General features: G+C 42.1%; 1 protein-coding gene across 1 annotated transcript in view; it reads left to right on the top strand.

Annotated features, from left to right (window-relative positions):
• The window catches only part of DNAH6 (dynein axonemal heavy chain 6), a 242056-nt gene that overhangs the window by 118635 nt on the left and 111400 nt on the right, over window positions 1-12021 (top strand). The window contains exons 38-41 of the mRNA XM_055312464.1: window positions 1854-2075; window positions 2908-3055; window positions 4854-5011; window positions 6476-6607. Of these exons, the coding sequence (XP_055168439.1) occupies window positions 1854-2075; window positions 2908-3055; window positions 4854-5011; window positions 6476-6607 (660 nt within the window). The remainder of the gene's footprint in view (window positions 1-1853; window positions 2076-2907; window positions 3056-4853; window positions 5012-6475; window positions 6608-12021) is intronic.

Genomic DNA, 12021 nt, shown 5'->3' with positions numbered 1-12021 from the left:
ACAAGTAAACAGAGAGTGTGGTATTAGCACAACATAGACAAATAGACCAGACAGGTAGACTAGTGACTTCTCTCAGAGGAAGGTATGGCTGTTATTGATGGGGAAGGGGAAGAAAGGAGCATTCTGAGGCTCTGAATATGTTCTACATCATGATCCAGGGGTAGTTACATTGATATTTGCATATGCAAAAACACCTTAAACTGGACCCTTAAAATCTGACAAAAGATGTTACACCTCAAAAGTTTAAAAAAAAATAGGATAAAATAGAAAATAGAGTGAATTGCAGACAGTAGGGGTAAATGTTATATATATATTTGTAGACACACATATATGTACGTACTAGGTCACCGTGTAAAATGGATTTCTTATTAAGAGTTACTGTTGGGCACCTGGGCACCAGTCAGTTAAGCATCTGCCTTTGGCTCAGGTCATGGGCCCAGGGTCCTGGGATCAATCCCCTGTGGTCCTCGTTGTCATAGGTTGTCGTCGTCATCATCATCGTGGTGGTCGGGCTCCCTGCTCAGCAGGGAGTCTGCTTTTCCCTCTCCCTTGCTTGGCCCTTCCCCCTCCATTCATGTTCTTTCTTTTGCTTTCTGTCTCTCTAAAATAAATAATCTTTTTTAAAAAATAAAGTTGCTGTCAAATGAGATTGAAATAACTGCTCTGCACAGCTCCCAGAATGAACTTTCTGAAATACAATCTAGTCATGTCACCTATCTGCTCAGAATCCTTCATTGAATTCTTGGTCCAAGCTCTTTACTTTAAAAAGTGAAGCTGGAGCACCTAGGTGGCTCAGTCAGCTGAGCATCTGACTCTTGGTTTCAGTTCAGTTCCTGATCTCATGGGTGGTGAGATCCATGCGCTACACGATCTGCTTGGATATTCTTTCCCTCTGGCCCCTCCCCACCCCCCCTTGTGCACACATGCCTTCTCTTGCTCTAAATAAATAAATAAATATTTTTTTAAAAGAAAGAAAAAAGAAAACTAAAGCTTTTCATAACCTGGCCCCTGTGTTCCCAGATTATCTCTCACTGTACATACTGCTCTCATATTTCCCAGCATGATACTTCCCATGTCTTCAGCCTTCTCTTTACCCTCCTTTCCTCATCCCATTTCTTCTTTCCCCATGGGACTCCTGCTTGTCCTTCAAGTCTGAACTGTAACATCACCACCTCTTGGAAGCTTTCTTGATTGAATTTCCAGCCGTCACCATAACCCCTGCAAATAGAAATGAGTCATCTTGCCTTTGTAAATGTACTAACTCCACTGGACTCTTACTTCTCTGCAATATTAACTGATATGCTTGTGTTCCCCCATGTGAATTTCAGGGTCATTAAAGACAGACACTGGGTCTCATTCATCATTCACCTCTACTACCAAGCACAGTAGTTGGCAAGGAGTAAGCCCCCGAATGTTTACTTGAATTGAAAATGCTCTACAATTCAAGTCTAAGGTGGTTTAAAAAAAAAGATTTATTTGAGAAAAAGAGTGAGAGAAACAAGCCAGGGGGAGGGCAGAGGGACAAGCAGACTCCCCCCTGAGGGAGGAGTGGGGGCTCAATCCCAGGACTCTAAGATCATGACCTCAGCCCAAGTCAGATGCTTAACTGACCAAGCCACCCAGGTACCCTCTAATCTAAGGTTTTAATATAATCGATATATAATATTTTTTGTTCATTGTGTTGCATAGTTATGTTTAAAGTATCAGATTTTGATACCTAAACAACTATTTCTCTACAAAGAAAATAGAGGCCCAAATACATTCATATTCTATGACTGCCTTTGTTTATGTGTGAATTTTTCTATTGCTACATGTCAATCCTATTGAACACGGTATTTGATTTTATACTTCAGCTTCCCAGCTCTGGCGACCTGTGGAGCATTCACATGGACTTCGACACCAAACGGCTAGATCCCTGGGAACGAATAATACCTACCTTCAAGTACAGTCGAGACATTCCCTTTTTTGAAATGCTTGTCCCCACAACTGACACAGTGCGCTTTGGGTATCTAATGGAAAAACTGCTGGCAGTCAGGCATTCAGTGTTGTTTACGGGAATAACTGGAGTTGGCAAGGTGGGAAACCTATCTGAAACGAGGTCTGTCCACAAATGAGGGCATGGTAGACATAGAACTGTAAGCCCCAGAAATAACACATTACTTTTCAGAGGAAATTCCTTTGAATTTTGATCATTTTTCAGGAAGAATGTAACTATGCTGAATCTATGTCTAGAGAATTACTCCGAAGTTTGCCAGTTTCTGAGTAAATCCTTGGGGTCCAATACCACACATAAACCAGAGGACCCTGTGGACCAATGTTTTGGGGCTTGGGAGCTTTTTTTGTTATTTTATCCCTTGGAATTTCTGAGGCTGCCACCACACAGGTGAGGGTGGGAATTGGTCAGAATAGTTTGTGTCCCCAGCAGAGGGTTGATAAAGCTCAGTGTGTCTGCTCTTGCCCATTTACTTCTATCTGACATAGCAGTGGGGTTTGGAAAAAATAGAGTGTGGAGGGAAATGTTGATTGTGTGGTCTTTATCATTTGGGAGAGGCCCACATAGAGACTCACTATTGACTATTTCTTTTTTTTTTCCTCTTTTATTTCCCTTCTAAGTTATTTCTAAAAGAAGTTTGGGTTCTTCTATGCTTGACTTGGATAGGAACCAACTTGGATTTTGGTATAAAACCAAAATAAAAACTTTTGCTAAGATAGAGCTGGTTATAATATTTCTATGACTCTGATAAATATAATTAAATATAATCCCTAGGAAGAAGGTAGACATTTCAATGGGGCTTTAACCTATCTCCTTTATCCTGTTTCTTACTCATTGTACTGGATTATTACTGATGCAGATGATTGAAAGATATATTGAATATGAAATCAATTAACATATTTTTAAATTTAAAGTCTGTCATTGCAAAAGGATTGTTGAATAGAATTCAAGAAACAGCTGCCTATGTTCCTGTTTATCTAAATTTTTCTGCTCAAACTTCATCTGCAAGAACACAGGAGATCATTGAGTCAAAACTGGAAAGGAAAAGAAAAAATATACTAGGTAAGAGTTATCATTTTTATTTGTCTCACACAAATTATTTATTAAACTAATAACCACAAAAACATTGCATGTAATAAAGGTTAAAATGGATATCATCTTTGCTTAATTTATTTGTAAAGGTGATTCTGTGAATGGTATTCTTTACTGTGCTGTATATCCAGATATCTTACCATAGCAAGCAAGGATTTTATTTCTATCATCACCTTCAACTCAGAACATCTTCAATCTCTGGCTCTCTGTGGCTCTCCCTTTCCATGCAGGCTTTCAAACCTGCACTGATTTCCCTTTATTTAAAACAGACCAACAAATAAACCACTTTGTATCTGGTATGCTGTTGTCTGAACTCAGCAAGGAATCAGCATGAAACTATCTAGGGTTTTGTTTTGTTTTGTTTTGTTTTCTGTCAGAGCTTCCAGACAGGCATCAGTGGGATCTCCCTCTCCATCCCATATTAACTATTAGATAAATAGCATCACTATTTTGAGTCAGGTCTAATGTAAAGTTTCAATTCCAAACCCAATGTAAAGCTCTTCTCTGCCATAGACCTGGTTTGTGTCTCATGGTGCTGGAGGTGGAGGGGGGCATGGGGTGCCCTTTTGCCCTTCCTGGTCCTCCCTATAGGAGGCTCTAGTGTGTCGGGAGGGGAGGAGAGGAAAGGACAAGTGTTCTCCCTAACTAACATTTAGATGGGCCTCCATGTGGATTGTCCCTGCTTCTCTCGCTGATGATGAATGACTGTCCATGCTCTGTCAGGCTTCCAGGAGCAGGTTCTCTGAAGGACTCCCCAAAAGGGTGTACACAGGCCAGGCATTGGCATCCCCATTGGAAGGTTCCCTAATGTTGGGAACCAGGGCCTCAGCCCTGTCTCAGTCCCACCTTTAGAGTATATCCTGCAGTCCTTGCTACTGGGTCCACCTGGCTGGCCCATAGCCTCCCTGGGTGAAATACTAGCCAAGCTCGAGCCAGCTGCCTTCCACGGTGTCCATTATCTAATGGGCCCTCTGTGCCAACCTGTGAGGATACCAGCTGCTTTACTGCCTCCTCTCTATTCCCTTTTTCCCGTTCTGGTAGGCACAGGGTAGTGAGTGCCAGTCTCTCTGATAGGAGACCATGCCTTTGTGAAGGATTCTCTTGAAGCCCCTCCCCATGCCTGTGCTGCAAGTTGGCTTCAGGGATCTGGAAGATGGAATTGGGCACTGAGTTTGCCTTGATTCCTTCACTGTTGGCAAGTGCTGGATGCCAGAGTGGGCGGGGTCACCCCTGCTTAGGCCATTTCCTTTTCTCTGTCATTACTCTTTTTTTTTTTTTACTAGTATGCATATTGATGTTCTCTAAGTTAAATATGGCATTATAAAGCTCCACCATACTGGACTTCTCTTTGATGTGATCAGATGCTTTTGAACATCCAGCCCTGTTTTCCCTATGGAGGGTGGTGCAATGGTATTTACGTAAGGAAACTTTTGGAGTACTTCTATCTCCTGCTCTGAAAAGGAAATGACCTTCCTCCCCCATGCCAGGCCACACGTCAGGGGAGGCAATGACAGTGCCTGAGATTGAGAAAGATCCAAACTGACTGGAGAGCTGGCATCATCCTGCACCTCTGAGAGCAAGGGCGAGGGTCCACCCGGCAGTATGGGTGTCTCAGCTCTGTGCACTCCTCCCTGCTGGGGCCCTCCTCACTCAGAACTGAGCTCATTATGACCTATGGGGTGTTCACTGAGTCCAAAGCCCTACCTGAGCTTTTGTCTTACATTTTCCAGTGGCAAATCTTAATTCTTAAATTTATTTTATTCCCTAGGAGCACCAGGAAACAAACATGTTGTGATTTTTGTTGATGATTTAAACATGCCCAGACTGGATCGCTATGGCTCTCAGCCTCCAATTGAATTACTTCGGCAGTATCAAGATTTTGGTGGATTTTATGACAGAAGCAAACTATTTTGGAAAGATATACAGGTTACTTTAGGTTTTAAATTACTTTGTGTGTTTAAATTTAAACAGTAAGAAAAGATGATATATTTGTTTGCTAAGGCTGCTATATAAAATACCACAGACTGAGTGACTCAAACAACAGAAATTTATTGTCTCCCAGTTGTAGAGGCCAGAAGTCTGAGATCAGCAGGGTTGGTTTCTTCTGAGGCTTCTCCCCGATTTTCAGATGGCTGTCTTCTCCCTGTTTCTTCTTATGATCTTCCCTCTGCATCTATCTATGTCCAAATGTCTTCTTCTCATAAAGACACCAGTCATACTGGATTAGAGCCCGTCCTAATGACCTCAGTTTAACTTAACTACCTCCTTACAGACCCTATCTCCAAATATAATCACATTCTGAGATACCAGGGGTTGAGCCTTCAACATTTATTTGGCCAGGAGAAAAGGAGGACATAATTCATCCTCTAACCTATGGCCTTGGTGTTTTTTATATGTGACTCAATTTATTTAATCTATATTAAATTCTTACCCTGCTTTATTCAGGACATTCAGCGACAAGTGAGACAGGCCCACCTCCCCAAAGGCTCAGCTTCAGGGGGCAGATGGACACATGTATTTATAACGCAGGGTGATGAGTGGGGAGAGACTGGAGGGAGGCAGGGATTGAGGCACTGGTTGAGGATGAGAGACGCCTTCCCAGAAGAGATGATGTTGAAACAGGATTTTGGGGTCAGAGCATAGCAAAGTAAGGAAAAGGAGCATTTTGCATCTCAAATCAGGGAGTGTTGAATATCATGGTGCTGTGGAATGTGGGTGCCAAAGTGGCAGAAGATGCAAAGGTCAGCCCACATGGTGCCACAACAAGGAATGTGGATTTATCCTCTAAGAGATGTGCAGCCCCTAGAGGAAATGTTACAGAAAGATTCCCTTGGTTTCAGGGGAGGGGTGGTCTGAGAGGAGGCAAGACCAGAAGCAATTACAGTTATGATGTATTGGTCAATTGAAAATGTTATGACCGAAGGCTCATAGGAACCTAATTTTGTATTTCCCCTAAGAACAATGGTTCAGTGTGTGTAAATTCAGCATTCCAGTGATTTTATAGGACATAACTACTGCAAATAACAAGAATCAACTATACTTAATATTTGTTGAATGAATATCTTTTAACCTAACATACAACTTCTTGACAATTTTTTAAGACTAAATGTTTATATAGGTGTATTTCTACAGATAGAGGCACTAGCTGAGTGACCTTGAGCAATAACTACCCAGGGTCTTGATTTTTTTTTTCAGCTACAGAATGAGGGTAATGGTAGTGATCTCCTGAGGTAGTGATCTCCTAAGTCAGATAATGTGTAGGAAGACATAAGGTAATGCTGTCATATGGTACGTCCTCAAAAATGTGTTGGTTCTGAGTCCTGCCACCGGTATGGGCAGATGTCATCTCTTTCTTTGTGGGCTGACTTGTGTGGACTTCTTCCCACCCAGGATGTAACAATCGTATCAGCATGTGCACCTCCAGGTGGTGGCCGCAACCCTGTGACTCCCCGCTTCATTCGACATTTCAGCATGCTGTGCCTTCCAATGCCCTCCGAGCACAGTCTGAAACAGATTTTTCAGGTGAGTGTGAACTTAAACCTCGGCAGGAGGGAAAAAGAAAACATATCTGTTCCAAAATTCCCAGTCAGAATAGGCTGTTGTGTTTCAGAGGAGCCCATCTGTCCCTTTTCTGAGCAGAAACCAGGTAAATACAGGGGCATCTGGGCAGTAGCTGATGGTGAAGCAGAAGAGCTAGGTTCCTATCTCACAGAGTCAAAGAATGAATCTCATGAACAAAGAAGAGTGAGTAAAGTGATAAAAGTGTATTAAGTGAGGATACAGAAAAAGCTCTCAGAAGTGAGAGGGAACCCAACAGGGTTGCCACTGAAGGCTTTTTAGGCTGGTACTTTATTGAAAACTTGACCAGGAGTTTGTGGCTTTGAGACTGTGTTGTCTTAGTTTGAGCAAGGACTGTTGATAATACCCTTAATGACTTGACTTCTTTGTGGTCTGGTCATTTTCTGTGATTACATTGTAGCTGCCAAAGAAAAATACTTCCTAATATCCAAGGCCAGGTGGGCTGGTCTATTCCCTTATCTCTGGTTTCTTTGCATCTCAGCTTTTTTGGGACTTTGTTTTGTGAGCCTGATTCCATGGCCCCCTACCTATATCTCCCTATCTAGCCCTGCCTGTCCCTTACACAACAGGCATTTGCATCATTGCCTTCTGTGTTTGTGGTCTCAGAGATAGTTTTAGGGATACAGAAAGACTGCCAAAGACTTTATCCTGGACCCTTGACTCTTGGCATTCAGCAGATGCTGTCTACTGCCCAGACCCCCTCTCTGTTCCTCTCATACCTGACCACCAGGTCTTGTGTGCCCCACCAGCCACCAAACACAGCTCCTGATATGCCAGCAAGCTCAAGCAAAACACAGCTAACCTAGAATTCATTGCCTCATTGCCACCACCACCTCCAACAAAAACAACCACCCAAATTCTTCTACCTGTACACATTTCCCTAAGGGGCCACTTCCTTAAATGGGAAAAATAATTGTGCCTACCCTATAAATAAATGCTTAGCAGAAGTGTTCAATAAAGATGCAACATTACTTTAAGTAGAATGACAAGAGAACATGAAGCAGCACAACTAGAGTGAGCATACCATAACCAACCAGAAAATGCTTATAGAGAAGATTGTGAGCTGTCTTGGGAGACAAGAATTGACAGGGAGGAACAGATCCTGGGAACAGTCAAATGCAGTCACGGGGGCAAGAAATGGTGATGTGGGCACACAGGTAGAATCAGACAGGTTGGTGACTGATTTAGAGAAGCTGACTTTGATGATAAATCACTGAGGAGCCAAAGAGGGGCAGTGACAGTGGCATTAAGTGAGCCTCTGCATTCACCAGCATTGGCCTCTCCTTCCAACGGGACCTCTCAGAGGAGAAAAAGGAACGGAGCCATCACATACACAACCTTTTAGTACATGAAAAGTGGTTTTCATACTGAAATAGCTTATATCCATGGGAAATTATTTTTAATGAATTTAAGGTAATTTGAGTAAGTTGTTTAGGAGCTAATGCCAAAATGACATAAGAATCACCACACTTTGAAAAACTTCTGTTTTTCAAACTTTTGTCTTATAGAATAATTTAGAACATGAAAGAGTGGGAGTGTATCTCCTCTAACAAAGTGCAGAACAAAACATGAAGTGGGTAACAGGGAGAACACGAGAACACAGGCATAAGAAGAATTTCTTTTAACCCCCTCACATTTTGTTGAGATCTAGTGTGTATAATTTGAAGTTTAAGATGGGTGACTCCCAACCATTCTATCATGACACACTTTGTGATGTGATCATCAGTGAGGTATGTCCCAAGTAACCTATGCCTGATGATAAAATGCTGAATTTACTAATTACTTCATATTTTAATAAATGAAAGCAAACTCAAGGTTATCCCAACAAGAATGTCATTCCTAATCATTCCACAGTGCTCTCTTGGTGGGAAGGAATATATGGAGTCTGGGCTCCTGGAAATGAAATGATTCCTTACCCTCAGGCTTCTCCACAGGAACTGTGTCATCCATAGGGACATCATCCAGCAAGCATATCCCAGCTGAAAATAGGAGCCGCCTCTTCCAACTGTAACTTACAGACTACTATTTAACACTTGTGCTAAGTGTAGGTAGAAAAGGAAATGAAAAGCACCAAAACTGAGAGAGATCCCAGGGCCACTGGGTTGAACTAGATTCAGGTGGGGACGCATATACTCCTCACAGACAGGATATTTTCCCTATAGAGAAGAATTTGCTCTAGACCTATGGATCCCAAACTCTACTTTCCATCACAACCCATCCAAGCAGTACTCAAGAGTTCATGGCCCACTTTCCCTGTGCTTGGTCACTGTACAAGGGGAAAGAACTTGGAGGGACCAGCAAGAACTGAAGAAAAGCAAATCAATATGTTAAATTTGTCATTAGCAACATGAAGTAACTAATTTATTGCTACCATCTAAAAGAAGCCTCTGCGTCTAAATGGTAAATGTACAGTGTGTTTGCAGGAGGTACATAATGTTTTTAACCATCTATTTCTAAAACAATCAGTACTATCACTGCACTTTCTTTGAGAAAGACTCTTTGAGAGTCTGTTGCAAGTTAGCTAAACAGCACATATATGCAAGGAGCACATAACTAAAGACAGGTCAGAATCTGCCATGTTTTGGATTATGTGTGGTTATGGGTAACTCACCCTTGAGCCACATTCATACATGTCTTAGTGTTTACTTATTGAAAATGTATATACCAAAAATGTATATCACTCTACATTCTAAAGGTAAGCTAAATAGCACAGAACCAATTAAATTGATAATGTCATTAAATTAGATATAATTTTTAATTAGAAAGATATAACATCAGTAATTAAAAACAATGATCAACTCCACGAAATATTAATAGTGTCCTCATGCCAAAGCATCCTTCCCCCAAACTTTGGGAATTCTGGCTCTCTCATGTGTGCATATTCTTAGTAGAAGCTTTTCAAAGTTGTCAAATATGTCATGTGAGACAGATCTTTGAATAGAAGACCAAGCTATGGTCCTCAGTAAACTCTAGAATGACATGCTAATTTTAATTTATGAATATCAGTTGAGTAGCCCTTAATTTCATTTATTAAAGAAATATTTAGGAGCATCTACCAGGTGATAGACATTGGTACTATATTTTTTTTAAGATTTTTATTTATTTATTCATGAGAGACACTGAGAGAGAAGCAGAGACACAGGCAGAGGGAGAAGCAAGCTCCATGCAGGGAGCCCGATGTGGGATTCGATCCTGGGACTCCAGGATCACACGCTGGGCCGAAGGCAGGTGCTAAACCGCTGAGCAATTCAGGGATCCCCCTGGTACTACATTTTAAACAAATCAGATGTCATCTTTGTCCTCATGGAGCTTCGGCCATGGATATAGATAATAAGCAGATAACTGAACTAATATGTATTATATTAATACTAAATATATAAAACTAATTTAGTTACATTTATATAACTATTTTTATATTTTTGTGATAAAGAATAAACAGACTAGAATTTTGATTTTTTATGGATAGTATATATATAATATGTATAGTAAAATTTTTATTTTATATATACTGAGATGGTCCTACTCAAAATGTGGGCCCTATGGAGAATGTTAAACATATGTTGGGGGCCCAGGGGCGGGGGGTGGGTAGCTCAAAAGATAGTCCTCGGGATCCCTGGGTGGCGCAGCGGTTTGGCGCTTGCCTTTGGCTCAGGGCGCGGTCCTGGAGACCCGGGATCGAATCCCATATCGGGCTCCCGGTGCATGGAGCCTGCTTCTCCCTCTGCCTGTGTCTCTGCCTCTCTCTCTCTCTCTCTGTGACTATCATAAATAAATAAATTAAAAAAAAAGATAGTCCTCATAAGCTGCTAAAACTAATGTTCAATGACGAGGCTCGTTGAAATAAATACTTGAGTTTATTTTAAAATATCTCATATACGACAGCCCAAAATCTAAAGTCACAAGGACTGACTTACAAGCATCGATGTGCATTCTGGTGGCTTCCCAACCATCATGATGGGAATTTACCTATTTAAAAAATCTATAATAATTGCCCCAAGCATCTAGGGGCAGCAGGCTAGCTAATATATATGTCCTCAGAGATTGTGGCAAGTTATATATGGGAAGATGAGAAAGCCATGAGAGTCACTCACAGGAGGAGTCAGGGAAGGCCTCTCCAAGGAGATGACAGGTAACCTAAAACACAGGAATAAAAAAGTCCCTGCCGGCAGAGAGCCCTAAGGCAGGGGGATGGGGTGTGGGGAAGTGGGGACTGGAAGGGTTGGGGGGAGTAGCCATGCAGAGACCCTGAGGAGAAGGAAAGAGCCTGTGTGGCTGGGTCACAGTGAGCAATGGGGAAGAGGCAAAGTGAAGAGCCAGGCAGGTAAGTCTTGACTCACAGGTGAGGGCAGAGCCTGATCTTCCTGACTGAAGGTAACCAAAGGGAGGCCCAGGGCACGATCCTGGAGACCCAGGATCGAATCCCACATCGGGCTCCCAGTGCATGGAGCCTGCTTCTCCCTCTGCCTATGTCTCTGCGCCTCTCTCTCTCTCTCTCTCTCTCTCTCTCTGTGACTATCATAAATAAATAAAAATTTTAAAAATGTATAAAAAAAAAAAAGGTAACCAAAGGGAGACAGGAGTGGAAATGGCAAGGCCAATCGGAGAAGGAGGGGCTGAAGAAGCCCAGATGAAAGACCCCGGGCTGGAATGGGATGATGTCGGGGAAGCAGAGAGGTTCAAGACTACGTTCAAGCTAGGCTGTGGGGGACAGACAAGGGAAGCCATCAAAGGAAACTTGCAAGTTCCTGATCCAAGCATGGGGTGGGGCCCAATGCTGAGACCGGGAAGCTCAAGAGGCGTGTGCTGTAGTTTTGATGGAGTTGTACCTTAAACATACATGAGGATGAAGTCTATGGAACCTTTGGTCATGTACCCATAAATATCCGAGAGAGGCCCTCAGCTCATTTCCACATAAGTTTAGGCACCTCACAATGACCTCTGAACCCACAGGGAGCAGAAATCTAAATTAGGTGGAGAGCAAGTTGGGTCAGACCACTGGTCAGAAACAAATGATGCTCAAGCATCACCAGTCACAGAAGACAGGAGTGAGCCTATTCTCAGGGACATATTCTGAAGTGAATGGCAGAGTTTTATCACCCATATGTCCTCGCATAGGAATTCAGCTGATTATTATTAGAAAAAGCATAATCAGATCTGAAGTATTTGAAAGATAAATTTTTGATGTTAAAAAAATCTAACCCAGTGGATAGTCTTTCCTCCTTTGTCAAATATTAGTTGACCATAAAGTTGAGGGTCCACTTCTGGATTCTCTATTCTGTTCCATTGATCTATGTGTCTGTTTTTGTGCCAGTACCACACTGTCTTGATGACCACAGCTTTGTAGTACAACCTGAAAT

Source organism: Nyctereutes procyonoides, unplaced genomic scaffold, assembly GCF_905146905.1.
Source record: "Nyctereutes procyonoides isolate TBG_1078 unplaced genomic scaffold, NYPRO_anot_genome, whole genome shotgun sequence".
Classification (NCBI taxonomy): domain Eukaryota; kingdom Metazoa; phylum Chordata; class Mammalia; order Carnivora; family Canidae; genus Nyctereutes; species Nyctereutes procyonoides.
The sequence above is the reverse complement of the archived record's forward strand: the minus strand, read 5'-3'. Positions and strand labels throughout refer to the sequence as shown.